Source organism: Vanellus vanellus, assembly GCF_965231255.1.
Source record: "Vanellus vanellus genome assembly, chromosome: 3".
NCBI classification, from domain to species: Eukaryota; Metazoa; Chordata; class Aves; order Charadriiformes; family Charadriidae; genus Vanellus; species Vanellus vanellus.
The window spans coordinates 90181465-90207616 of NC_138907.1; the positions used below are offsets into that span (position 1 = coordinate 90181465).

Sequence of the window (26152 nt, forward strand, 5' to 3'; positions counted from 1 at the left end):
GGCTCACTCTTCCCATGTATGCTTTTACTTGGTGAAAGTCTTGAATCTGTGTGATGTTAGGCCCAGGAACTTGCATTTAAAATTTCCAGTGTTCTTGGGGGATGTTAGCTGCTCATAAACTTCAGAGAAGTCTACCTACTTCTGGTCTTACTCTCACACTGCTAAGCTAAATGAAGTAGAGAACTGGTATAGTGGTGAATTGAGCTTCTGAGTGGTTCTTGGCTTTATCCTGGAGTAGTGAATGGTAGGAGACCTTCCTGTCAGCCCTTGCAGGCCGCTAGTTGGGTTCTCTGATACAGTTTAAGAAACCCAGCTGTATAAAACAGAAGTGTTAAATACAACCGGTGTTTGAACGTCTTGCTGATTAGATATTAAGGAATTTGTCAAATACATGAAACCTATCTACTGGTTCTCTTTTGAATAGAGTTGTTGAACAGAACGAGCTTTGTCATGAAACAATAACTTGAATGTTGGAAAACCAAGTGCAGAAATTATGTTTAACCTAGACATGTCACTTAGAGAATGAACATATGGCTAACGAATATCTTCAGTCTGGCAGTTCTGCTAATTGGTCTGTTTCTTTATTCTGCTGTCATTTTAATGGACAATCACTAGACCTCTTGGGAGAGGGTGAGTAATATTTTTGATTTCTAAGACTTTTGAACGTTAAGACTCATTAAAAGCTCCAGCTTTCTGGAGTTGAGTGATTGTGGTCTCTCTCCCTCTTCCCCTTACTTTTCCTGTTTGATCTTCATTATATGGTTGCATATAGATAACCTGGCTGCACTTTCCGGTGTTACCTCTGAGCCACAGATTTCAGATCCATTTGCCCCAGAGCCTACTGCAACTACTGCTGCAACTACTGATACCACAACTACTTCAGCTGCTGCCGCTACAACCACAACTATTACTGCTGCCACTGCTGAAGTGGATCTCTTTGGAGGTTAGTTTGGTCGCTCTAGTGCTCTACGCCAGCTCGCAAGGTAGATGAAGCAATATTGAGTTCAGCTATTGTAACAAGGCCTCTCATTTAACTGACTAGACCAGAGGTGCCTGTGTGTTGGATGCTAGATGGAACAGGAGAGGTTAACTGTCCAACTACCTCTTTGTTTGCTGTGCTTTCAGCTCATGGGCTCCTTGCATATATATGGAAATGGAAGACTGTATATATACGAGTTACCTTATGGTTGAACAGCTAAGAATGTTAGTTTTCAGGTCCAGGCTGGGGTAAGCAGGTATTCTTTCCCCATTACCCAGTAACTATGCACTGTACTACAATTTCTGGGGAAAGCAGTTGTGCTTTCGTAGTTATTGCACTGGAGAGGCTGGACGTGGCAGCTTCCTGCCCCTTCATTACATGTCACGCTTGAGCTGCGTTGTGTTTCTTTTGGATCTTTCCTGTAAATATAATATTGAGCCAGCTGAAATTACTGCATTTCAGCGTTCTTGAGTCTGAGTTTTATTTCACACAGCATTAGCTTTAAATTAAAGTGGCAATGCACTTATACTATACGCCAACTATACAATTAATGTATAAGAAACATATTTTTATAGTTTAGTTATGCTTTTTCAGTCTCTGGTGTTAGCAGCTAACCTGTTGAGTTAAAAATAAATTTCCCCCTGTATGTTGTCAGCTTTCTTGTCACTCTCATGGAGCAGGAGGCTTCTCAACAGCACGTCAGAAAGTATCGTTTCTTTTCAACATTATACCAGCCCAGGTTAATGGAGAAATGTTCTGATCTACAAACTACCAACGTTTGACATCACCTGACTGCTGTATTTTTCTAGTTGTCTCTTCCTGTGATGCGTACTTCCAGTATGCCAGTGCATTTCAGGAATTAGTAATAACCTACTTGCTATCAAAACTGAATTCCAGTATATTCTCTGTGGGGGTGTGTTTATTGCTTCTAGTTACAGGGGTGCTGGATAGGTCTCATACATAAACAGTTTGACTACAAAGGTATTTCCTAAAGGCTAAAAGTTTTCAGTTAGAAGTGTTGTTTAGGACTGACCTCCATAGACACCTCCAAGATATCCCCAGTAAAACTGCTGAGAAACTGTAAGAAAGCAGTACAACTGCTACCTGCTACTTAACCCCTCCTTTTACAAAGATGAATAATAGTCCAAGTGCTGCAGGATCAGGCAGTTCAGAAGCAATTTTAAAATAGTTGTGGGCAGTACTTCTGGACACCACTAGGAGCAAAAGAGAGTCTGATGCTGGTTACTCTCAAGGTCTTGTTGCAGAAGCCAAAGTCTGTCCTCCTTAACACCCCTGCAGATGCATAGCGTGTGAAACTTGTGGTGCGTAGAGGTTGGGGTCAAGCCAGTCTTGGATACAGCACTTTCAAATTGCGTTATTAATTTAACATTAATTTAGCACTGACTTTTTAAAAAAAGTCAATCACAGTTAAATGGGTAGAAGTCACTGTAAACTTGCAACAGGATTACAAAAACATCTGCCCTTGCTTATTCTTCCCGTACTACAGCAGCAAGATGTACCTTTTTTTCTACCTTTTCCGCTATTCTGTGCCTGGAAAAATGGCTGCTATCAGATAATGTGTCTACTTCCATGTTTATAAAGTGATAAAGAGCTGGATGCTTTTAGTTTCTAGAGATTTAACTGGTCATTAGATTACTTAGTGGCACATGTTAAGAAGTGGAGTTGCCCTCGTCCTCCAATGTGAAAAGAATTTTACTTTTGTGGTATTCAGATTTCTGTGACTTGATCTCTTTTAAAGAGAATTTATTTTGTTGCACAAGTGCAATAAATCTCCAGTGGATTGTGTATTAGATGAATATTGACTCTTTCCTAGAACACTTCAGGGGGAAGCAAGGTTTTATTATTTACAATAGTATCAAGTTTATGGATTTGAGAACCTCTAATTCTCAAGAAGAAAAATCTCTAAACACACTCAGCAGTGAAAGTACTTTTGCAGTGCCTTCAAGGCACCCACAGGCCTGACCCTTTTGAGCTCCTGGAGTCCATATTGAACTTCCATCTCTCCACTTATGGTTTTTTTGTTTGTTTGTTTATTTATTTATTTATCTTCTGAAGCCTCTGCTGTATGTGATGACCCATACTAACGTTCCTGGTTACTTTAAGGCTATGTACGGTGCAAGAAGTGGTAGGTTTTGGGCAGGCACTGTGGCTGTCTAGCTTTTGTGGTGCTAGGCGTGCTGACGCTTAATAAGTAGGTATTTGACCTTGGAGAGGTCTGCTAGAGATACAGTCTTCAGGGTCACCTTAACTTTTTGCGGCTTGCCAGTTCTTAGTTGCTTTACGTGGTTCCTTGGGGTAGGGGAAGGTACAGGGGCAGCGATCTCAGGAGAAAGAATGTAAAGAGTCTGCCGGGAGTGGCTGGGTAGGGAAAGGAAGCTGAAAGCTGCAGGGAAAGCGGCAGCCAAGTTGATGGAAGAAGCAGAAGAGGAGACTTTGCCGGAATGACTGTTACTCTCTTGCGCTGTATTGCTGGTACTTTAGCCGATAGGAGCCTGGATGCTGGCTATGAGTGAGCTTTGTCTTTAGGAAGAAAAGCAGCTCTGTATTATGTCTTCATCTCTAACGTGGTTTTAGAAAGCGGTTCAGAAATGCAGGATTGATCCGGCGTAGCTTTTCTTGAAGAGTTCAATCTGATTAATGGGCAAGCTTTCCGTTACCTGGGCCAACTTGAAGAATTCCTTATCTTGTTTCTAAGATAAATAAGAGGAGGCTGTTTTCAAATGGCAGCTGGAATCATTCCGGAGAGGGAGAAATAACAAAGGCAGAAGAAAGGTGAAATATCTTGAAATGCTATGTGTCTCCATAATAAATTAGTCCACAATAGAATTTGTGCTCTTGCATTATATTCTGTTGTGTGATTACACTGTAAGCAGTGCAAGTAACGAGTCATGGCGGGCACCGTGCAAGTGTCAGTTATTAGGCATTCAGACGACAATAACCGTAAGTGGGCAGGAGAACTATGGATTTCCCATTAAAGAAACTGAAGGCAAAGTGATCAAGACTGTTTGGCACTTGAAGGCTAATATTCCCTTGTGCTGGAACATGCTGGTATAGCAAACTAGTGCTTATTTTAAAAAACAAACAGTGACCAAAAAAAAAAAAATCCCATAATTCTTATGATTCTTTCCTAGCGCTGAGCATGGTGGAATATTTCTTGTTAGCTCAGGTCAGGTTCTCCATGTCAAAAAGTAATGAAGGATGACTGAAGAGGAAAAAACTGTGGAAACAGAAAAAAATTCTTTTCACCTGTACACTTTAGTTCTGTGATCTGTCCTATACTTGTGACTTCCCATAAGGTTATTTCATATGTTGCATAATACATTAAATGATTATGTTAGCTGTATCATAATGTGTGGGTAACTTTTGTCATTTATTGGTGCTATGGCATCAAATAAAGCCTGAATTTATGCAATTAAACAGATCAGTCTTCAGGAACACTCACTTTGCTGCAGACAAGATGTACTGAAGCACTACTTAAGTATTTCAGAACTTAAAAATGCCCTTGTTTGCATGTCATTGCAATAAGAACCGTTTTTATTTAACAATCTAAGTGTTATGCCATACATAATATATACCTGTCGCTCCTAATAGGTGTTCCATGCAGTGTGAACTTGCAAAGGTTTCAGCAACATCTCTTGTTAAGTTTCCAGGCTGCTGTAAACCCAAGTGAGGATCACGTGCCACTTGATTCTAGAACTCAAAACCTAGATTCCCTTTTGAAGCAGAAGATGCACAAATGTAAGGAAGTGGCATAAACTGAGTAAAGATAGCAACTGCTTTAAAGGGAGAAGATCTTTTACAGTGCTGTATATGCAAATGTAGGGTTACTATGCCAATATGGAGGAATTTGGAACACATTACCCAGGGCATCCCTGGAGGTATTTAAGGGTCGTGTAGATATAGTGCTCAGGGACATATTTTAGTGGTGAGCTTGTCAGTGTTAGGTTAATTATGGGACTAGATGATCTTACAGGTCGTTTCCCATCTAGGATTCTATGATTCCGTGATTCTGTGAATGGAAAAGAAAATAAAACCAGCCGCAATTTTTATTTGTTTACTAATAAAGTATGCAGTGCTTAATTGTATCTGTTTCTGCATGTGATGGTAGATTTTAGCAGAGGGCATCTGTGCAGGTGCAGCAGAGCCTTTTGAAAGGCTTCAGAGAACTTGATAAGTGTTACCTTAAAAAACAAACAAACAAACAAAAAACAAAACCAACCAAACAACAAAACCACACAAACCCTTTGCCCCAAAACAACCAAAACCAAACAACCACAAACACACACACCCACCTCACCCCACCCCCAAAGGAGAAACAAAACAAACAAACAAACAAAACACCCACCAGCCCTTGGCTTGAACTGTAAGTTGCAGGATCACCTGTTCAGGTTGGTCTGTCTCTACAGTCATAACTTTCTAAGTATCAGTCACTCTGAGAAGTTTGAAAGTTCTTAATACAGCTTTTTTCCTTTAGATTCCATTATGAACTTAGGTGTTTATCCCACCTAACCATTTAACCCAAGTATGATTATAAAGAAAATTATAATGCTTAGCTAGAACCTTACTCAGAAGTGGCAATAAATAATAAAGCCAGTGCTAAGCTGGCTGTTCCCTTTGTGGAAGGAATTTGTGTTCACCTGAATTTCTGTGGCTGTTGCACATGGAACTTCAGTACTCTACATCTGGACAGGAATAGGTGTTACTCGAAGGCTGAAATGGTCCCAACGTAGAACTTGTGACTAACACTATGCATTCTGAAATCCCACTTTGTAAGAAATCTGGGGTCTATCCTTTAATGCTGGGAAGTAATTATTAGTAGTGTTGACTGACTTCTGTGCTGTTGGCCCACAAGCTGATACGGACAGAAATGTGTTGTTTTGAAAAAGCCCAGGGTGACCCTTCATCTGAAAGCTGGCCCTGTAGAGCAAAACCCAACACACATGACCATATGTGTAGCTCAAGTAGGACAATTCAAAACTCTTCAGTCCAGTTCTGTGGCGCGTGCCAGTGTCTGGTATACATACAATACTGTGACGTTAGACTAATTACAGTTTTTTTACTTGGACAACTGCCATCCAGTTTTGTTGTTGACCCCTGTTACGTGAAAAATAGAATTATATTTGAAATGGCTTATTAGCAGGCCTTTTTTTTTTGCTACTAACTCATTTTAATTCTATTGTACAAGACAGATTGGCTTTCATCTCTTCTGTTGAAGTTTCAATGCATGTTCTTCTGAGCTTTTTAGATTAACTGGCACAAACTTGGTTTTAAAATGGTTGTGTTCATTTTAAAATTGACATTCAAGTTAAAGCATGTTAAGCTTTTTCCTGTACTAGTTTAACAGTGCAATTGCAGTATTCCCCAACAGATTATATTTTTTTAACTTGCTAACTTTGTAGCAGTAGAAAAATGGCCTTTATGAGCATCTTGAAGTATTTAATCTTAATTGCGCAGTCTTTTTGTGAAGAAAGTGCTTGCCTATGAGGATAGTCCGAATGGCACTGTCCATTAGGACTACTTCATGGAATTAAGAGCTACAGATGGTGGTTTAAGCCTAGGAAAAATGCTGTAGAAGTTCAGAGCTTGAAATTTAAACATACACTTAGCAAGTGGCCAACAAAAAAACGCAGTCAAGGAAAACTCGTGAGCAAGTCGTTGCAAAAGCCCTAAACAGTTGTTTTCCCTGACTTGACTGGTTGGGCTTAGAGGTGATCCTCAAAGAAGGAGAGGCAAACTATGGCTGGCCAGTAGTTAAGATGAACATTCTCAGTCTGTCAGAAGCAAGCTGAGTATATATCACCTATGCGTCAGGTTATGGCTTCAGAAAGATCCGATTGGAATACCGTTAAGAAAAAAGTAAGTTCAGTTTCTCAGATGTTGCATGACTGACTTGACTCAAAAGCTACAAATGGCAGATGCAGGTCTCTGCCAACGTAAGTGGATTGTTATTCATAACAGTGCTTAAGTTTGCAAAGCACTATGCAGGTAAATTCACAGTTGCAGATTGATCACGTGTATTACGGGCTTTGAGCATGCAAATAGTTAATATCTTTATTAACACCAACTTACTGCCATACCTCTGCTCTTTCTTCATTAGTTAATTTTGGGTAGTACATGAGCATGCTGCTCTGAACCCTTATACAATGAGAATAACGCCTTCTTTTACGCTCACTGTATTTCCCGCGGGCAACCTGAGAAGCTCCATCTTCAAACCCGGTCTAGAACATGCTCGTGTGGGGTTGGGGGAGACAAAGCGTTTTGCGCTGCATGACTTGTCTTGCTGTCAGAGTAACAACGTTCATGTTGTATAAGGGGATCTACCTGTGCAATTTAACTTGGTTCTTTTACTATATTTTTCTTCTCTTTATCCTTTTTTTCCTTTTAATTTCTGTTCTTAAACTGCACCCAAGATGCCTTTGCAGCTTCTCCTGGGGAAGCCCCTGCAGCAGCTGAAGGGGCAGCAGCACCAGCTACCCCAACCCCTGTAGCAGCAGCTCTTGATGCATGTTCAGGAAATGGTGGGTTTTATGTCATTAGATAGTCTCTTGTTTTGCTGGTTTTTTTTTCTGTTTAAACTACATGGCAGTGTGTTTTTCTGAAATTTTTGTAGTGTTTGCAATTGGTCAAAACAAACCTTAGGCTGAAGAGCATGCTTAACAAAACTGCCTGTTCCTGAGACCCAGTAACTTTGTGCTTATTTGGTAGCGCTAATAAACAATTCTGCCAGTGCTGAGTTTTGTAAGCAGTAACCTGCTAAACTGGATATTCTTAGTGTCATCTTTCTGTCCTTTTTTGGCCTTGTCAAACGCCCTTTGAAAGTTCTCCCCTTCAGTAACTAGACTGCTCAGCCTTTCAGATGGTCTGTTTTGGAAAAACATCAGTAACGTGTCTTGGATAAGTAGGCTAGATGTTAGAGTGACCTCCTCGGTGTGTGCGCGTGTTATTTGCCGTATGTGCATTGCCTGTAGTTGCTTTGTTCTTGACTTCCTCCCTCACTGATCCTAAGTATGCATACACATATATTTCCCCTCTCCTTTTTACAAGACCCCTTTGCCCCATCCGAAGGTAGTGCAGAGGCTGCTCCTGAGCTGGACCTCTTTGCTATGAAGCCAACAGAGACTGCTGTTCCTGTAGTTACCCCTACAACTAGTGCAGCCACTCCAGTTCCTGCAACAACTCCTTCTCCAGCTGCTGCTGTTGCTGCCGCTGCTACTGCTACTACGGCCACTGCCACTACCACTACTGCCACCACTTCTGCTACCGCCACCACCTCCGCTCCTCCTGCTCTAGATATCTTTGGTGGTAATTTTGTTTTTAACTCTTTGATTCTGGTGGATTGATCTGTCAGGAGAACGAAACAAACAGATTGTTGTTGCATGCATGCTGTGTGCTCGGCTTTCAAACCAGAGAGCCTGTTAACTCCAAAGACGATGTGCAAAACTTGAAAGTTCTGCTTTCGGTCCTGCCTTTCAAAAATGAGTTAAAGACATGTTATGTTCTTGGCTTTAGATTTATTTGAGTCTGTTCCTGATGTACCTGCAGCACCTAAACCAGATGCTACTCCTAGCATAGATCTCTTTGGTACAGGTAAAGAGAGAATTCTTCCAATACTCTGCTGCTTTGATGCTGTGTAATGGTGTAAACTGACTTGAATGATACTTACTTCTCCTTGGTTTTTCTTTCATTTCTGGAAGATGCTTTTTCATCTCCGCCGCATGGAGCTTCTCCTGTGCCTGAGAGTTCTCTTACTGCTGATCTCTTATCTGGTGAGTGCTTGTCTTCGCAGACCACGGACTTCTGGGGTTTTGTTTGTTTGGGTTTTTTGTCTCAAGAATAAAAAAAAAAAAAACAAGACTTATTGCCAATTTACCTCTTTAACCTGAAATACTAAGTTGTGGGTTTGGTGACACTTGGGTCACAAGATCAGTAGCTGCTGAAGATGCAAACCATGAAGCAGCTGACACTGAAGTTGAGTAAGTAATGTGGTTGTTGAGAGAGTAAATACTCCTCTAAGCATAAAAAAATTCTTAATAAACAATGCTTTCTTTAAAGTACTGTGGTTTTCAGTTGCTGTGTGAGAAATGTAACACTTTCTGTTTGCAGTTCTGAAGACTGTTACCTGAATTTACCAACCCTGTGGTTCTAACTGGTGGAGCCCATGTGGCTTTGAAATATTTAGCTATCATCGTTGCCTTGCTGATACTAAATATTATTTATCCTATGCTTACTGCAGTGGATGCATTTGCAGCCCCCTCTCCTCTACCCACTGCCTCTCCAGCAAAGGTGGATTCTTCAGGTGTGATTGACCTATTTGGTGGTGGGTATTTTTCTTTCCTCACCACTTCAGAGTTGAATCACTTCATTTTAATGACCTTTGCGCTTGGCTCAAGCTGCCGTTTCCCCTTCTCACAGCTTTTCTATGTAGCATCATGGCTAATACTAGCATGTCCAGTTCTTCATATCGCGCAATAACGAACTGCAAATAAGCTGTTGGTGTGGCCATTACGTTGTCATGACACTTGCCATTCTGTCTTCTGTCAATGCATGTATGACACTTCCTCAGAGGTCCAATGAAAGTCTTTTGTGTGCTGTTTTCTTCTTTGCAACTCTCCGTGTTCATGTTGTTTTCTCTCAGTTCAGTTTCTCAAAGCAGCTGAAGTTTTGAGGGTGACTTGTCTCAGACTGGGTATCTGAATCACAGGATCTTTGTTGGATTTGACAAGGTGGAAATTAGGATGGGCACCACCAACTCTAGAAGTGTTGTAGAACAGGAACGTTGCTTAGAAGTAGTGAATTTTCAAACATCAGTGACATACCCTTCTAAAAAGACTTCGTGTGAGTCAGTAGATTCTGGCTGGAATTACTCCAGTCTGTCATCTGATGCATTCACCTCCAAAGGGCTTAACCCTCTTGCCTAGAATGCTGAGGTTCGCATGGGTTTTCTGAGGCCCAACTAAAAGGACTCACAAACCTCACTAGATTTAACATTGATATCTTCTTCAGTGCCATTCTTCCCTATAGAAAAACAGATTTCTTTGAAGTGCTGTTTTGTTGCACCTCCTTTTTTCCACCTGAGCTTTGCATCTATGGTACTGCTCTGCAATAAAGATGGCCAAGCGCTTTCATCTTCTGATGAATTAAGTGGTTATCCTTTTGTCATCTTTTGTGTAATATAGGTGATGGATTGATGCTTTTAATATTGGACTCTTTACCTTTTTCTTGATGCTTTCTGAAATTCCCTTTAGATGCTTTTGGAAGTAGTGCTTCCGAACCCCAGCCCGCAACCCAGGCTGCTTCTAGTTCCTCAGCTTCTGCAGACCTACTTGCTGGTAATGAAGAACTTCTAAAAACTTGTTATTTAAGTCAAAACTAAGAAATGGTCTTTGAAATCTTTTATGTTCCTTGGGTGTAAGTGGACTTTTGCGCTGGAATAAAATTGGTGTTCACCAGATTTCTTAGTACTTTAGATATTTTAAAACTACAATGATTTATAACGGCTACAAGTTAACTTCCCATGCTCTTTGTTTTCCTACCCTTCTACACAAGCCTTATTTTTCTGTACTGTTTACTGAAAAGAGGTGTTTACGTAAAGTGTTTTTGTCTGACTGTAGCAGAACTTAAGCCATATTGCAGGCTATGCTACTTATTCCTTACCGCTATTTCATCTTTGTTTCCTGGTTGATTTAATTGAGGCAGGTTATACACTGAAATGTTAAGAGCTTGAATGAGTGACTTGGTGGCAGCAGTCTTGCATTTAGCCAAGAAGAGGCTGGGGGGATGAGAGAGAACTTTTCTGAGCACAAGGGCGTAGAAGTGAGAGACACTCTCCTTATAGTGGGTGGGATGAGGTCTCTGCTAGTGCTGAATGTGGCATCACTGTTACACCTATTTCAAAGGTTGAGTAAATGTCATTCTACTCTGCATCCTACAGGTAAGCAGCTTCAGCTGAACTCTGTTTGAACTACTCTCAAAAATTCCTGCTACACCATGTATTTTAGTGGCTATAGTGATTGTGCTAAACAATTATAACTTTTCGCCATCCCAGTTTGAAGTTTGTAGAGAACAAGATCCCAGTGGGTCTTCCTCAGCTTTAAACGAAACTAATGCTCTTCTGATTTGAGGAGGGGACTTGGCTTATTTTTCCTCATGTTTCTGAAAGGTGAATTTGTTGGTAGAATTGGTCAGTAGGTTATACTTCATGAACTTTGAAGATGGTTGTTAGATTCCTGTTGTACCTTTGTGGCTTTAGTTCTGAGCTGGAATCATACTCCGCCCTTTATGCAACTGCTAACCACTCTAGGTACGGTGGGCCCTGACATCAGTTGCTGTCTGTATGTCTGAAGGGCTCTCATACCAACTTACGCTATATCAGAAGTCCAACCCTGAGTATGTTTTGCCTTTAAATGCTCACGAGAGATCCTCCATTGTATGAGAAATACATAACATGAGATACCTCAGTATGTAATCTGCTCCAAGTGCTGTGAGTTGATACAGGTGGGTGCTTGCCTGCTGAAGCCATCTCAGAAGAGGAAACTTCTGCTAGTACCCCCTGTAAGGGTGGGCATCGCCTAGTTGTGCCGCAGGAAGGTAGAAGTAGTCTAGAGAATAATAATGTGTATGTCCGTTCTCAGCTGGTTCCAGTGCTACTTTAAGTAGCAAGCCAGCTAAACGTGGGACATAATGTGTAAATGCACGCTAAAGTTTTAGTACAGGCGGCTTCAAGATTTTAAGGTAGAAGGCCACCTTTCGTTTTTATTGCTTCGGTAGGTCTTGGTATTAGTTAGCCTAGCTTAAGGCCAGAGATCAGGCTTTAACTGGTAGATTCTGAAACATACCAGTCATTTGTGGTTGTGTGCGTTATCGAGGGACTGGGTGTAGAGATGTTGTTGGGAAGAAGCTAATCCTGCTTATGCAAACATTACAATACAAAATATTTTATGTCCTTATCTGTAACTAAGCTTAAATTCCAGTAGGAATTATGCTCCAGATGGCTTGAACTTCAGCAGTATGCTCTCTGAATCTGATGAGTCACATTAAATCAAAACCTAAATTATCAAAGGGATGTCATAATTCTAAATACTCGAGCAGACCTGAAGCAGTTGGAGTGAATAAAAGATTATTTCTTTGTTATTTTTTTCTTTATATGTATTCAAAAGGGCTCCAGGTAGATTTGAGTCTCTGTTTGGCAGATACAGAGTCTCTAAACATCAAAACATATTGCTAAGCATTTGTTCACCCTGGATAATGGCAGATGTATAGCCTGCAGTGTAATCCAGTTCTGAATTTAAGATTGTCCGTATTTCATGTGGTGGCTGAAGGCTTGTCCTTCATGGGTTATGAATGTTTGCTTGTACTAAGTGCTTATATGCATAATGTTGTGAATGTACTTTAAATCATTGTCTGAAGTGTTCTGCTGCCAAATAAGTTGCTAGTCTCTTTGTGGCTCTTCTAAAATATGCATCTGCCTGACATGTAAATAAGTCTGATGCGTGCATCGTGTGTGTATAAATTTGTCCTGTTCTTCCAATGTTTGTTACGCGTTTGGTGTTTAGCCTTTTTTCTCTGAGAAAGCAAATTTTTCAGGGACAGCGCCTGAGATCTCACAGTAACATTTGATATATTTGATGCTCAATTTGAGCGTAAGTTCTTTACATTGAGCACTGGCCTACTAGTTAAATGTCTGGCAGATGCTTGATTTCATAGATGGGAAATGTGCTGTTGTCACTGTAAGACGTATGCATATGTGCTGTAATTGATATACCTCGTGACCTTGGAAAGCAGTTTGGATAAAAGCAAGTAGTGGTTAGAAAGTCTTCAGGGTTTTCTTTATTTTGCCGTTTTTAGAAAGCTGACTTCCCCACTGAACTGGTAACTAAAGAAAGATGAAGGAAGGAAGGAATGAGTTGACTGTTTAAATGAGAATGGTACTATCTCAGTTAGAAGACAGAAAGTAGTGACAAGGGTTTAATGTAAATAGATGATCTCTTCTAAATCAATATGCTGTATTTGGTACTTAATTTCAACAATATGACTGCTGGAGTAGCACGCTTAATTTCTCAGATCTCACCCACATGAAAAGATCTATTTACTTTGGATGAGAACAGGTCTCTACAAATGAGAATGGTCCCTACAAATTGGAGAAAATTATCCAAAGGAGGAATTTCAGATGAGAAAATGTCCAAGCTTCTGTCCGTAGGCAGCAATGATTAGTTGGACAAATGAGGAAAATAGGCTGTAAGGCAGGACATTCCCTGAAAAGAAGCTAAAGGCAGTGGTAGAGCACTGGCTCTTTGCTGTCTTGTGCCCAGCTGTTGCCAAATAGTATGCTTCCTACTCTGATATAGGGGGGGAAAAGTACGGCTCACAGGTTGTTGTGCAGAGTGCTGTTCCTGCTGTATTTGCATAGTCACGGTTGGAGCACTGAGCTCAGGGCTGATCCTTTCTGCACAGGGGCAGCTGGGAAAAAACAAGGCTGCGAGACTGAAGATCTAGTATAGGGGTCTCGGACATCACTGTCAAGAAGAGATTGAATAAGAGGAATGGCTTTTAGACTAAAGAGAATTGAGGAGGTGTCATATGTCTGTTCTTGTTTTGACGGAGTCTTTGCATATTTAATCAGTTTCCAGAGTCTGCAGATAATACAAATAAGCTTAAATTGCAAGGGAGATCAAATTATATAGTGGGCAAGAGAGGAATTTTAAGAATAGTCTAGCGTGAGAGTGCATTGCTTGTGGGCTAGAGACTTTCCATGAGTAGGGCTTATTTATATAAATACAGCATTTATAATATATACATTAACCTTAATCATGGAGATTGTCCAGTTCATTTGTGGTTGCTGTTGATTTTGCTTTGGCATGTGAGTGGCAGGGGGGACAGGACAGCAGCTTGAAGACATCTTGATGACAGAGACCAGGATGGTTTAAGATGGTGAGAGAGGCTAAACTGGATTAGTAAAACACTGCCTTCTGAATTGAGATTCCAAAGTAGTTGAAGGATGATCATGTGCTTTTCTCAAGTGAAGTCCTCTGTTTCTCTGTTTTCTAAACCAATTCTTGTTTGTTGCATTCTGCCTGTGAGGTTACTTACCTAGAACTATAGCGTGTGGTATTGGAAGAATTGCGTTCTGTACTCGGTTGGTCTGCCTCTGCAGAAATCTAAACAACAAACATTAAAGTTTTTATGGGTGACTCTCACAAAAACTTAAATTCCTCGGGTCATACCTGGCATATCAGGGATGCTTGTATAGTACTGAGTTATTTCTGATGTTCTAAAAGAATTGTCCCTATCATTCTGGCTTCTATAGACTGACCTTTTGTTAAATACAGCCCAAGAATGACTCTAATGTCTACACCTCTCTTATGTGGCTTTTTCAAGGCTTTGGAGGTTCTTTCATCTCGCCTTCTCCATCACCATCCCCAGTCACTCCAGCTCAAACCAGCTTACTACAGCCTAACTTCGATGCAGCTTTTGGGACAACAGCTCCAACAACTGGCAGTTCATTTGATGCATCAGGTGAGCCACAGGGTTTCTTCCTGTGAATTTTCTAATGTGTTTTATGTGTTAGATGACTTAATGACACCATATTTAGGCTCTGAGTACAAGCGATATCAGTGATTTCCCTGTTGCTTCTCTACTGGAAGAACTCAGGGTGGTGTTTAGGCTGGTATGTGCCCAAGAGCTCTCTGTACCCATTTTTTATTCTACTATGTCAGTAAAAGAACAAACTAGTGCGAACATCGTCCTTGCATGTGCTTGATTGCATGAATCAGGAATTATGCAAGGAAAACACCGTTCTGTAAATCAAGGATATAGGCAAGTCATCGTGCTGCTGCTGAAGCTGTTCTTGAGCTTGCATGGCACCTGAAGGTACACAAAATGGAGACCGAGGTTGTGTTCTTTGCCTGACTATAAGCTTAAACTTTCATCACTGCTATCATTTTGTTTGTATCTCTTCCATTCTATATTTTCCATGCTGGGTCCTTGCTACAAACTTAAAATTGGTGAGTTCTGCAACTGTACAAGAAAAAAAGGTTGAAGTAGTACTACTGCTTGGTTATTTGGTTGCTTGCCAGTGCACATGCTACCCCTTCCTTTTGACTTAACATTAGCATGTACCTCAAATACAGATCAGAAGATAGAACGCTGGCTTGAGATATACCAGGCAGTTTGGCTTCAAGGGTTCTAAAAAATGAACTTCTGAGTTAAATGACTGGACGAAGGAGGCTAGCTCTGTCAGTGTGGATGGTTCTGGTTCCTTCTGATCTCATAAGATGTTAGTAGGTTTTCCCAACTCCCTGCTGCTTGCAAGTGAATAGTAACATCTTCGAGACTTTCAATCCTATTGCCATAAGATGTCAAGGTATAAGGCTGCCTTTGCCACAGTAATTCTGACTGGTGTTTGCTGCAAGATGTTCATTTTAAAAGCCTTTAAATGAATATCTCCTGACAAATGTGTGTGCGTCTGACATCTCTCTAAGGATGGCTGTAAGAAACAGTGTCATGTGGAAGTGGTGCTGTATCTATGTAGATTCAACTCTCCAATGAAAGTCCTTTTAGGCATGTTCTCTCATATTAATTCTCATTGGTATACCTCTTTCAGGATTACTGTACATTCAGTGTCTAGTAAAATGACATGCATGCCCTTGTTGGCATTACTTTTAATGTCAAGCGGTGTTTTGGTAAGACTTGTGACGTGGTTGTCTGTGCTATATTTGTTGGAGCAACAGTGAAGTGGCAGGTAGCGTATTGTTTACCACAGCTGCTGTTTCTAACTCACTTTTCCTTCACTTCCAGTGTTTGATGGCCTAGGTGATCTTCTTATGCCAACTATGGTTCCTTCTGGTCAATCTGCACCTGCAGCCACAGCAACAGTCACTGCTTCAGCAGCAAGCAAAGGCCTCGGAAGCGATCTGGATTCATCACTTGCAAACTTAGTAGGCAGTAAGTGGCAAATTTTGGTTTTAAGTAGTGTGGCATACAACTATGTTACTCTTCTGTGGAGCCAAATACCTATTTTAGCTTGCTTCTTTCAATGTCCTCCCATTTCCCTGGGGAGATAGGGGAAGCAGGAATGAGGATAGCTGGTAGTTTGGGGTTGCAACTCTTCCCTCTTTGTGCCCAGGATCTAAGTCAAATAATGTGATCTGTTCGGTAGGTGTGATCTGTATCATGTAAACATCCCAGATACATTCAGGGACACATCAGACTCTTAATGAATGTGCCCCTGTGCAATAACAGATAAAAAGGTGAAAATTGTCCAAAGGATCACAGAATCACAGAATAGTCAGGGTTGGAAGGAACCTGTGGAGATCATCTAGTCCAACCCCCCTGCCAGAGCAGGGTCACCTACAACAGGTTGCACAGGACAGCGTCCAGGCGGGTTTTGAATGTCTCCAGAGTGGGAGACTCCACAGCCTCTCTGGGCAGCCTGTGCCAGTGCTCCACTACCCTCAAAGTGAAGAAGTTCCTCCTCATGTTAAGATGGAACTTCCTATGTTCAAGTTTGTGCCCATTACCCCTCTTGTCCTATCAAAGGGCACCACTGAAAAAAGACTCCTCCCATCCTTCTGGCATCCTCCCTTTAAGTATTTGAAAGCATTAATAAGTTCCCCCCTCATTCTTCTTTTCTCTAGACTAAAGAGACCCAAGTTCCTCAGCCTTTCCTCATATGAAAGATGTTCTAATCCCCTAATCATCTTTGTAGCCCTTTGCTGGACCCTCTCCAGCAGATCCCTGTCTTTCTTGAACTGGGGAGCCCAGAACTGGACACAGTACTCCAGATGCGGCCTCACCAGGGCAGAGTAGAGGGGGAGGATGACCTCCCTCGACCTGCTGGCCACACTCTCTTTGATGCACCCCAGGATGCCGTTGGCCCTCTTGGCCGCCAGGGAACATTGCTGGCTCATGGTCATCCTGTTATCCACCACGACTCCCAGGTCCCTTTCCACAGAGCTGCTCTCCAGGAGGTCACTCCCCAACCTGTACTGATGCGTGGTAGCACCGTGGAATTTAAGCCGAAAAGCTAGCTGGTGGACGCAAACAGCGGAACTTTTGTTTAATGAGAATATGGATAGCAGAGGGATGAAGTGTGCACAACAGCAAAGAACAGTCTTTCTATCAGACTGTGAACTTCCCAAAACATAGGAAGAAATTTTTCACTTTGAGGGTGGCAAGGCACTGGGACAGGCTGCCCAGAGAAGTTGTGGAAGCTCCATCCCTGGAAGTGTTCAAGGCCAGGCTGGATGGGGCTTTGAGCAATCTGGTCTAGTGGGAGGTGTCCCTGCCCATGGCAAGGGGGTTGGAACTCGATGATCTTCAAGATCCCTTCCAGCCTAAACCACTATATGATACGATGTTCTTGAAATGCTAAACAAAAAAGTGTTCCCCTTCCTGTAGCAGGCAAAGGGCTGGAGCCTTTATAACTAGAGATCAGTAGCCCCAGCCCTAACCTAACAGAGGCCCACCTAGGCTAAGCTATAATAATACTGAAGTTGTACTTTGGAGGTTTGTATAAATGGAATATTCTGTTAGTATATGTAAACACAGCACAGCAAAGGTAAAACTGATCTTACGATGCATGTTCTTTTGTTAGGTGTTGGGGGAATCTACCATGCTTAGGAGTCAGTGGGACTCTTAATCGCTTGAAACATGTTCTGCAAGTCATTTGATATATCCAAGTTTGGGGAAGAAATTAATCAAACTTCGCAATTTGTTGCTTATGGGACCTTTACTGGTCATGTGAGAAGAGTATTCTTTAAAACTTAACTTAAAACTTCTTCCAAAGAATAATTAAGGAAACTACTTGGAGTTCCCATGTATGATAGAGCAGATAAAACAGTGCAAAACTTCCAGGTGACATTCAGATATATGTGTATGTGAAAAATACCTTTTTATTTCAGTATGTATAAAGAGAAACAGAAGCTAGTGTTGTCATTCATGGTAAATAGTTTTGGTGCTCTTAAATAACTTAACATTTTGTAGACCAATGTATATATTGTTCCTTTGGTTTGCTTTTGGAGCAAAAATGGCTTCCTGAAGCATAAGACATCTGCAGTGTTCCTCAGAAGTTTGTCCGGAAGAAAGGTGTAGTTGTGGCCAGTATTCTGATGCTGTATAAATGAAGACAGCCAAAACTTTATTACTCCATATAAGCCCCTGTGCAGTGAAATGTGAGCTGTTACTTTGACATGCTTTAATTTACTAAACGCGTGACCCATTTTTTTTTCCTTTCCTTTTTTGATACAATTTTCAGATCTTGGAATTTCTGGTACCACTTCAAAAAAGTAAGTTCAACTTCGTTTAAAAAAAAACAAGTTTTTGAGCCTGCTGTATAGTCTTACATCTATTTCAGTGTTTATTAAGAATCAATGAATTGATCATGTGCCCTTTCCCCCCAGAAAAAAAAATCAGTTCAGAAAAATTCTGGAAAAAGTATTCTATTCTATACGAATTCACTGAATAATTAAGGTTAAATGTTCCTGACATAGCTTTTAAACTTGCTGGCTTTAATATGAGTCTTAGAAACTTTTTTTCTGTAAATTACTATCTTCACGTAGAATAGCTGATTTCCAAACACCTTAAAATGAACAAATAGTCCACATAATAAATTGTATAGCTCTCCTCAGTAATCTAGGCTAATATGTAATAGTTTTGTTATCTTTTTACAGACGCTGGATGTGCTTATCGTGTAGGCATTGGAATACTTGTAAAATAGAAAAGAAGTTCATTCCATGCAGTGAAAAGCTTCTTTGTGCAAGAGGAAATATTTACAGCATTGCGTTTATTTTTGAATGTACCTTAATCTAACTGATCGCTTACTTCTGTGCCGAGTCTTACTCTGTGTGCAAGACCAGTTTATGATGTGTGTACTTCAAAATGTGTAGTGCCTCTCTGGAGACGATAGGAGGAATATGTATAAACACATCATGAGGTTTCTCCCCAAAACTTAGCTTCCTTCAGTCTGCTTCCTTCAAATGGTGTATTTTAGTCTGGATAGAGCGGCCTCTAACAAAACCTGGTTTTGCAACAGCCCTTTTGTTCTATGAATGATTTGTTTCTCTTGTATCTATCAACTTCTTTCAGAACTGAATGCTTTCCTCCTTCAGCTGTCTGTGCAAGAGATCCAGCAATGAAATGACCTTTCAAAGACTTCTAGCAGGCAGCTCTACTGCCTGGCCCCAGTAGAATAGACAGTAGCAGTCCCTCTTCCTACTTTGCAAGGGTATATGCAATAATATGTTACCTTCAGTCAATACTAAGTAAAACTTCTCTAATGCTCACCACAAAGGCCATAACCATGTAACTGACTTCAGTATAGAGCGTAGTGGTGTCTACCACTAACAACCCGTCAAACCAAGTGGCACTAAAAGTGTATCTTTCTGTTAATAACTTAAACTGCATACACCATAAACTAATGTAGCTGCAAGCTTAACATCAGGATATACTGCAGTTGGTTTTCATTTTCACTGTATGTAACTAATAGCTCTCTCTGCTTCCCTCTCTATTAGGGGAGACCTTCAGTGGAACGCTGGAGAGAAGAAGCTAACAGGAGGAGCCAACTGGCAGCCAAAAGTAGCGCCTGCAACATGGTCAACTGGTGGTGTCCCAAGTGGTCCATTGGTAGGTGGCTAATCTGTCGATACCACTGGTATTGAAACCTCAATATTTTATGACACTATGCAAGTATACATGTAGGCACTTCTCAGCTAAAGAGTTTGTTTCTGTGTAAACGATATGATTGATTCAAGTCATATTTTTGAGACCAAATTTACAGCTGGCATAAATAAATCATTGAGTTCAGGTCAATGAAAATACACTAGTGTACGTCTCAAGATGTTACTATACATGTACACTTAATATCCATGGAAATTTTCAAGCGTGTGGTTAGCCATATAGGTCTTACCAGCACCAGGCCCAGATAGATTGCCCAAAAGACAATGATATTGATCCAAAGCTGCAGTATTGGAAGGACAGAAAATAAATAAGTCTTTCTTGAGCTTTCCTGAATGAAGTAGTTCAAAATACTACACAGTATTTAGACTGATCGGGTGATTGATACTAAATTAGAAGTGGATAGTTGTTTAGCAGAGTAAAGCAGTCCGGATAAGTTAAGATTGCCCTGTAAAATGTATCAGAAGGCACTAACTTTGAGAGGAGAGGGTTGAATTTAGCTAAAAATCTAAATTTGGCACAGGAGCAACTTGATCATGAGTAAGTGACAAGAGTAATCTGAAGAGGGGTCATACCTCATTTCCTCAAGGTCACGAAGGGCATAAAACAGTGTCTGTTTGAAAGAAGTTGGGTTTGGAAGGGAAGGAAGGGACTGTTAAGAGGGGGTATGACCAGTTCAGTTCCCTGCTGCCACAAGCAGATGTTACTGTGACTCTAAGCATGTTCCAGCTTGCTCCTTAGCCTTATGGAAGATAAAAGAATTCCCTGAACTTGGTACTTCACTGAATGTATTAGTTGTAACGTCAGGTTTTTTTCTTAATAGAAAGGCTGGGCAATACTGTACAGTGTAAGTTAATATATTTTTTTTATCTCTTATTGTACTTACTTACTAAACACAAAGGTACTAACAGCACCTCACCTGCACTACATTTATTACCGCTGGCTTAAAACTAGCTGGATGCTACCTAACATGGCCGCTCTTGGACTGTCCAGCAGACAATTCTCAGGCAATGTGTTGAATATGGTAATAGCGATTAACCATTTCTGTGCTGTAAGCTTGAAAATAATGGCTTCAAACTGTCTTTACTTTACTTGGATATGAACTATCTGATCTTGTGTGTGACCTGAAATTTCGAACTGCTGTAACACCAACCTGATCTGTAGTGGTTTTACCGTCTGATAAGTAACTAGCCTTTCTGGAAAGATCGGTGGTTTTGGTAGCATTTCATGAAACATGGCTGCTATATATAGTTCTTCAAAATCATGCACTTAGGTATTTTTTGAAACCAAAGAAAACCAGATCTACAGGAAAAATGTTTGTGGAGACCAAAATGAAGCCTTCTTTCATGTCACTGTTGAACCACTTAAGTTTTGGTCATTTCTTCCCTTCCTTGTGACCTTCTGGATTAAAATGAGCAGAATTTCATAAAAGCCCTTTCCCTCAAGTTGGGATTGCCCCAACCCAGGTGCGGGACCTTGCACTTGGCCTTGTTGAAATTCATGAGTTCATGCCCACCTCTCCAGCCTGTCCAGGTCCCTCTGGATAGCATCCCTTTCCTCCAGCGTGTCGACCACTCTACACAGCTTAGTTTCATCAGCACACTTGCTGAGGGTGCACTCAATCCCACTGTCCATGTCACCAACAAAAATGTTGAAGAGCGCCGGTCCCAGTACCGACCCCTGAGGAACACCACTCATCACTGGTCGCCACCTCCATTTGGTTTGTGTGGCTATTTTTTGGGCATCTGCCTAACTGGATTTTGAGCTACAGTGTGTTCCTGTGGCTGCAGTCAGAACACTGCATCTGATGTCATTAATCCACGTCTTTCTATTGTTGCTTTCCATACCTGAGCGTCCAGATGCTGGTTTTAGTTTGGGGACAGCTGTGCTGCTGATGCACTAAAGCTTTTAATTGAAATGCTCCCCAGAAAACTTTCAGACTCGAAAAGAGCTTCACAATTATTAGCCAGAAACTGCAGGGTGTTTGCTGATTACTGGATCTTGAACAGGTTATCTTGACTTGTCTCCAGTTTCCTAAGAAACTGGCATAGCTTAGTCTGGAAGCAAGGATCAACCAAGGGCATTAAATGCAGCATTCACGGAAGTGGACTGTGCAGTGAGTAATTGCCACGTATCTCCAGAGACAAGCTCTCCTTTGAACTGGAAGTGTTCTAGCTGCTCTCCCAGTTGCGGTGGGATATAGTAGCAGACTCAAGGCAGGTGGTGAGGATGTGGAAGCTCAGGCGTGACCCTACCGCTTCTGTAACAGCTTGAGAAATTGCGCCAATATGCTTAAGTCATACGATAGCAATAATGAGATTCCTAAAAATCCTACTACCAATTTTGAATCCCTTCCTTGATTGCTTCCTGCCTCTCTTCAGAGTTGTTAGTAATTTGGATTCTGTATGCTTCTGTGAAAAGGAGAGACTTGGATGCTTTCAAGGCCATAAGGAGGCTCTGTGCATGGGAAGTTATAGACAAGGGAACCAAAAGGGATGATGTCTAGGTTCTGCTAGGTAAGTGGGGTGGCCTTGTTCAAAGATGCTGTTGTGCTGTATATCCAGTCAGACTACTAAACTGACAGTTCTCTCTTCCCGAATCTTAGTGAAAGAGGACCTTTTTTTCTTACGTGTTATTTGAATGAAAATCAAAACAATTTAACCATATGAATGAAAAGCATAACAAGATAAACTAAACTGTCCTTATTAAAACCTGTAATGGTTGTGATTGTGGCTTAAGTGTGTGAATTTATTAATTAAGTTAAAGTTAAAGGAATCCCACTGCATAAAAGTACTGTTCTGTTTTGTTTTTTTCTTTTAATTGGAAGCTCATTATAGCAGTTATTTCCTTAGCGTTACAATCTGCTTAAGCTTTTACTAAAATACAGTGCTACAACAGGTGCAATAGCGTGTTGGATATCAGTTATGAAATTGGGATGCTTTCTTACAATGTGTAGAAGGAGGAGGAAAGTATGTATTGAGCCGATTTCAAGTTGTGTTCAGTAAATGGACTCCATTCATGAAGAGAGTGGAGTGTGTCACCCTAGCTTGCTTTTGACAAAGAAAGCTCAACAATGGTGTAAGGACTCATCCAGCTCTCTCATACTTTGAAGCACTGTGGTTTTGAGGTTAGGTACTATCTGCTACATAATAGTCCTCCTTTCCAGAAAAACTTGGAGAATACTGGAGATTCCATGCAGTTACCAGATAGTTGGTGTTACAGGAATTTTTGCCCTTTTTTTTTTTCTTTTTTTTCTTTTTTTTTTTTTTCCCAGACGGGAGCCGTGCCTCCATCAAGTGCTGTTCCTGCCACAGGAGGTACTCCACCTGTCCCACAGCCGGGAGCAGCATTTGGGATGGTGAGTCTCTTTTGTTACACTGCTCTGCTTTCTTCCCCCAGGCCCTTACTCACACTGTGTTAATTTACAGCCCCCAGCTGGAGCAGGCGTACCCATGATGCCCCAGCAGCCAGTTATGTATGGGCAACCTATGATGAGGCCACCATTTGGAGCTGCCACTGGCCCTGGTGTACAGGTAAGTGTTACTGCTAGATGAGTGTTTAATTGCTCTCCATTTCTCTAGAAAGTACCTTGTGTGCATGCTTTATCTCAGCTCAATTTTAGCTGTAGGTCTTTAAATGAGATTTCTTAATAGTATCAGCTGCCTGACGTCAAACAGATCACATGAGCCGCGTTGATTTATTTTTATTTTTTTTTTAATTCCCTCATGAGACCAATGCAAGAGGTTTGAAAAGTCTCCTACATTTAAAGAGGTCCAAGATCTGGGTTTGGGGGATCACAAAGATCACAAAGATGATCAGAGTGCTGGAGCACCTCTCCTATGAAAACAGGCTGAGGGAATTGGGGTTGTTCAGCCTGGAGAAGAGAAGGCTCCAGGGAGACCTTATAGCGGCCTTCCAGTACTTAAAGGGGGCCTACAGGGAAGGACTTCTTACAAGGGCATGTAGTGATCGGACAAGGGGGAAGGGTTTTAAACTGGAAGAGGGTAGATTTAGATTAGATATTAGGAAGAAATTTTACACTTTGAGGGTGGTGAGGCACTGGAACAGGCTGCCCAGGGAAGTTGTGGAAGCTCCATCCCTGGAGGTGTTTAAGGCCAGGTTGGATGGGGATTTGAGCAACCTGGTCTAGTGGGAGGTGTCCCTGAGCATGGCAGGGGGGTTGGAACTCTATGATCTTCAAGGTCCTTTCCAACCTAAACCATTCTATGATTCCGTGATTAGCGTAAAGCTCAAAGTCATGCTGATGGGCATTTCTGTGCTGTTCCAAACTTGTCAACATTTACTAGAGCTGCACTCAGCATCTTCCTTACCAGCCCGCCAAGAGATTCCTTAGAAGACTGACCTTCTGCTTACGAACAAGCTAAGGTCTCCAGTCCTTGGATGGCAGCTATTTCTCAGTACATGCAAGTTTATCTGGTTTAGGCTGATAGCTTGCTGGGTTTCTTTCAGTGCTGAACAACTGCATTCAAGTATGAATTACCATAGTGTATGTGACATTGGAGTGCTCCGGATGCACAATTCTTACACCAATGTGCAAATTTAAATACTGTGAAATTCTTCTAACTTACTTTAATGTGGAGTAATGCAAATGAATAATCTTAATCTTCAGTCACTATATTATTTTGTAAGTGGGAGATACATGACACTGCTTCATTTTTCACGTTTTTAAACTATACTTACCTTTTCTGACCTTGTGACAATCATGTCGTTAGACATAAAGGGGACGCGAGTTTGGCCACCTAAAACCAAAGCAAACCTATTCTTAATTCTATACTAATTAAAAATAACTAGGAAACATTGGGTCACAAGTTACTGGTTGCCAGGGAGACAGGTCATTTCTTTAATATGATGAAAAAAATTACTCTAATGGAGTAATTAATGATGAAGTAGGTCGAGTGAATGGAGACATGCCATCCTTCCTGTTGAATCAGGTGGTATCAGCTGCTTAGTTTCCTAAGGTTTCTTTTTAACTTGAAGCTAAGAAGTTGGGAAGTGCAGTGCTCTACCCGCTCTGATGCAAAGCTCTTGGCTCATAGCCACTGGGTGATGCAACGTAAGCCATAATACCTGTTCCAAGCTATTTTTTTCAAAGTAAAGTTTGGTTTGTAATAACTCTGAAAAGGAAAGGGCCCTTCCAGAGGAGAGGCAGGGAATTACTTACCTGTAGTATTATGCTGCTTTGTAAGTCAGAAGTCCATCGTGTCTTTCAAATAGAGTGGGAGATGGAAGTTGATGCTGCAGCTCTAAAATCTTACTTGTACACTTGAACCCAAGTCACCTCCCTTTTTTGCGAATATCAAGCAATCAACCTGTAGCAAACCACACTTTTTAAGTAGGGAACCACATTCCCATTGAAGTTCGTCTGGGTTTTCTGTGTAGAAACAGGAAGAACTTGAAACTGTTCTAAGCGAGAAGGTAGGTTGTAAGTATTAGAGTTCTGCATTTGATATATAGCTACTTGGTCTTGCTTTTCCTCCTTAAACTGTCTCTGCACTTATATTATCAAGAATAATATTATGGAAGACACCAACAACATACTCTGTGGAAAAAGTGATTTTTATACCTACCAGAGGAGGAACAGAGTATAGTATAGCAACGTCTCCAGTACACTTTGGACTCTTATTTACATTACCAGTGTAGAACAACTGGTACTTAATTGCCAGTTGCCGGGATTTTCAGGCTTATTCTGCAGCATGTGCTCTGCTTATTCTGCACCTTGGTGTTTAACATCTAACAATTGCTTAACTTCTGTCTGGGCTGATGATGCTAACACCATTCTATCTTACAGAGAGATAGTGATTTAAAGCTATGCTAAATAGAATATGCGGTGTCTATAACCTTATCCATTAAACGAGCCAAACATTGTTAACTCTGTAGTAAGGATGGAGTCTAAACAATGCTTGAGCAAAATGGCAACAGGCTGAACTTACAGAAAAATGGGAACTTTGTATGGTTGCAATGTGCTTGTGTGAAAACCAGCTATATCTACCTAATGCTTGTGTATCCTTCTCTGCTTTGTTTTCTTCTGCCTTCCTGGCTGGCGGCTTTTAGCTTTCTCCAAGCCCAACTCCTGCTACTCAGAGTCCCAAGAAACCTCCAACAAAGGACCCATTAGCGGATCTTAACATCAAGGATTTCTTGTAAACGATAAGGTATTCTGTGACTGCCTGCCTAAGCATGTTACGCTGTGGTACGTGTCTGGCACACAGATGTTGATTAGGCCGGTAGATTGAATAATAGGCTGATAAAATTGATGACATTGTAGCTGCAGAGATAGGTAGAAACATGTACTGATAATGTGGGGGCTTAAACAGAAAATCAAATTCTCTGGCCACACTTTTAATTTTAGCCTGAAAGCTTGACTTTTGGCTACTTCTTTTGCCTAAAGTGACTGGCAGGAAAAGTTACCTTCAATCTATAACTTCCATTTTTGCCTTGTTTCCATTCAGGCCAAGGGTTCGT

At 41.1% G+C, this 26152-nt stretch overlaps 1 protein-coding gene across 23 annotated transcripts in view; it reads left to right on the top strand.

The window, feature by feature from the left end:
- The window catches only part of SNAP91 (synaptosome associated protein 91), a gene marked incomplete at both ends in the record, with an annotated part of 67911 nt that extends 42077 nt beyond the window's left edge, over positions 1–25834 (top strand). For 2 of the 23 annotated variants that reach the window (XM_082481273.1, XM_082481276.1), the window contains 15 exons: positions 616–630; positions 773–943; positions 7411–7518; positions 8045–8302; positions 8510–8587; positions 8695–8766; positions 9234–9317; positions 10246–10329; positions 14375–14512; positions 15794–15940; positions 18252–18282; positions 19507–19618; positions 22944–23027; positions 23098–23202; positions 25742–25834. In XM_082481273.1, the coding sequence (XP_082337399.1) occupies positions 616–630; positions 773–943; positions 7411–7518; positions 8045–8302; positions 8510–8587; positions 8695–8766; positions 9234–9317; positions 10246–10329; positions 14375–14512; positions 15794–15940; positions 18252–18282; positions 19507–19618; positions 22944–23027; positions 23098–23202; positions 25742–25834 (1580 nt within the window). Of the gene's footprint in view, positions 1–615; positions 631–772; positions 944–7410; positions 7523–8044; positions 8303–8509; positions 8588–8694; positions 8767–9233; positions 9318–10245; positions 10330–14374; positions 14513–15793; positions 15941–18251; positions 18283–19506; positions 19619–20492; positions 20517–22943; positions 23028–23097; positions 23203–25741 lie in introns of all 23 variants that reach the window. The other 21 variants (XM_082481278.1, XM_082481279.1, XM_082481258.1 and 18 more) reach the window with 16 other exon arrangements.
- Positions 25835–26152: the final 318 nt, after the last annotated feature.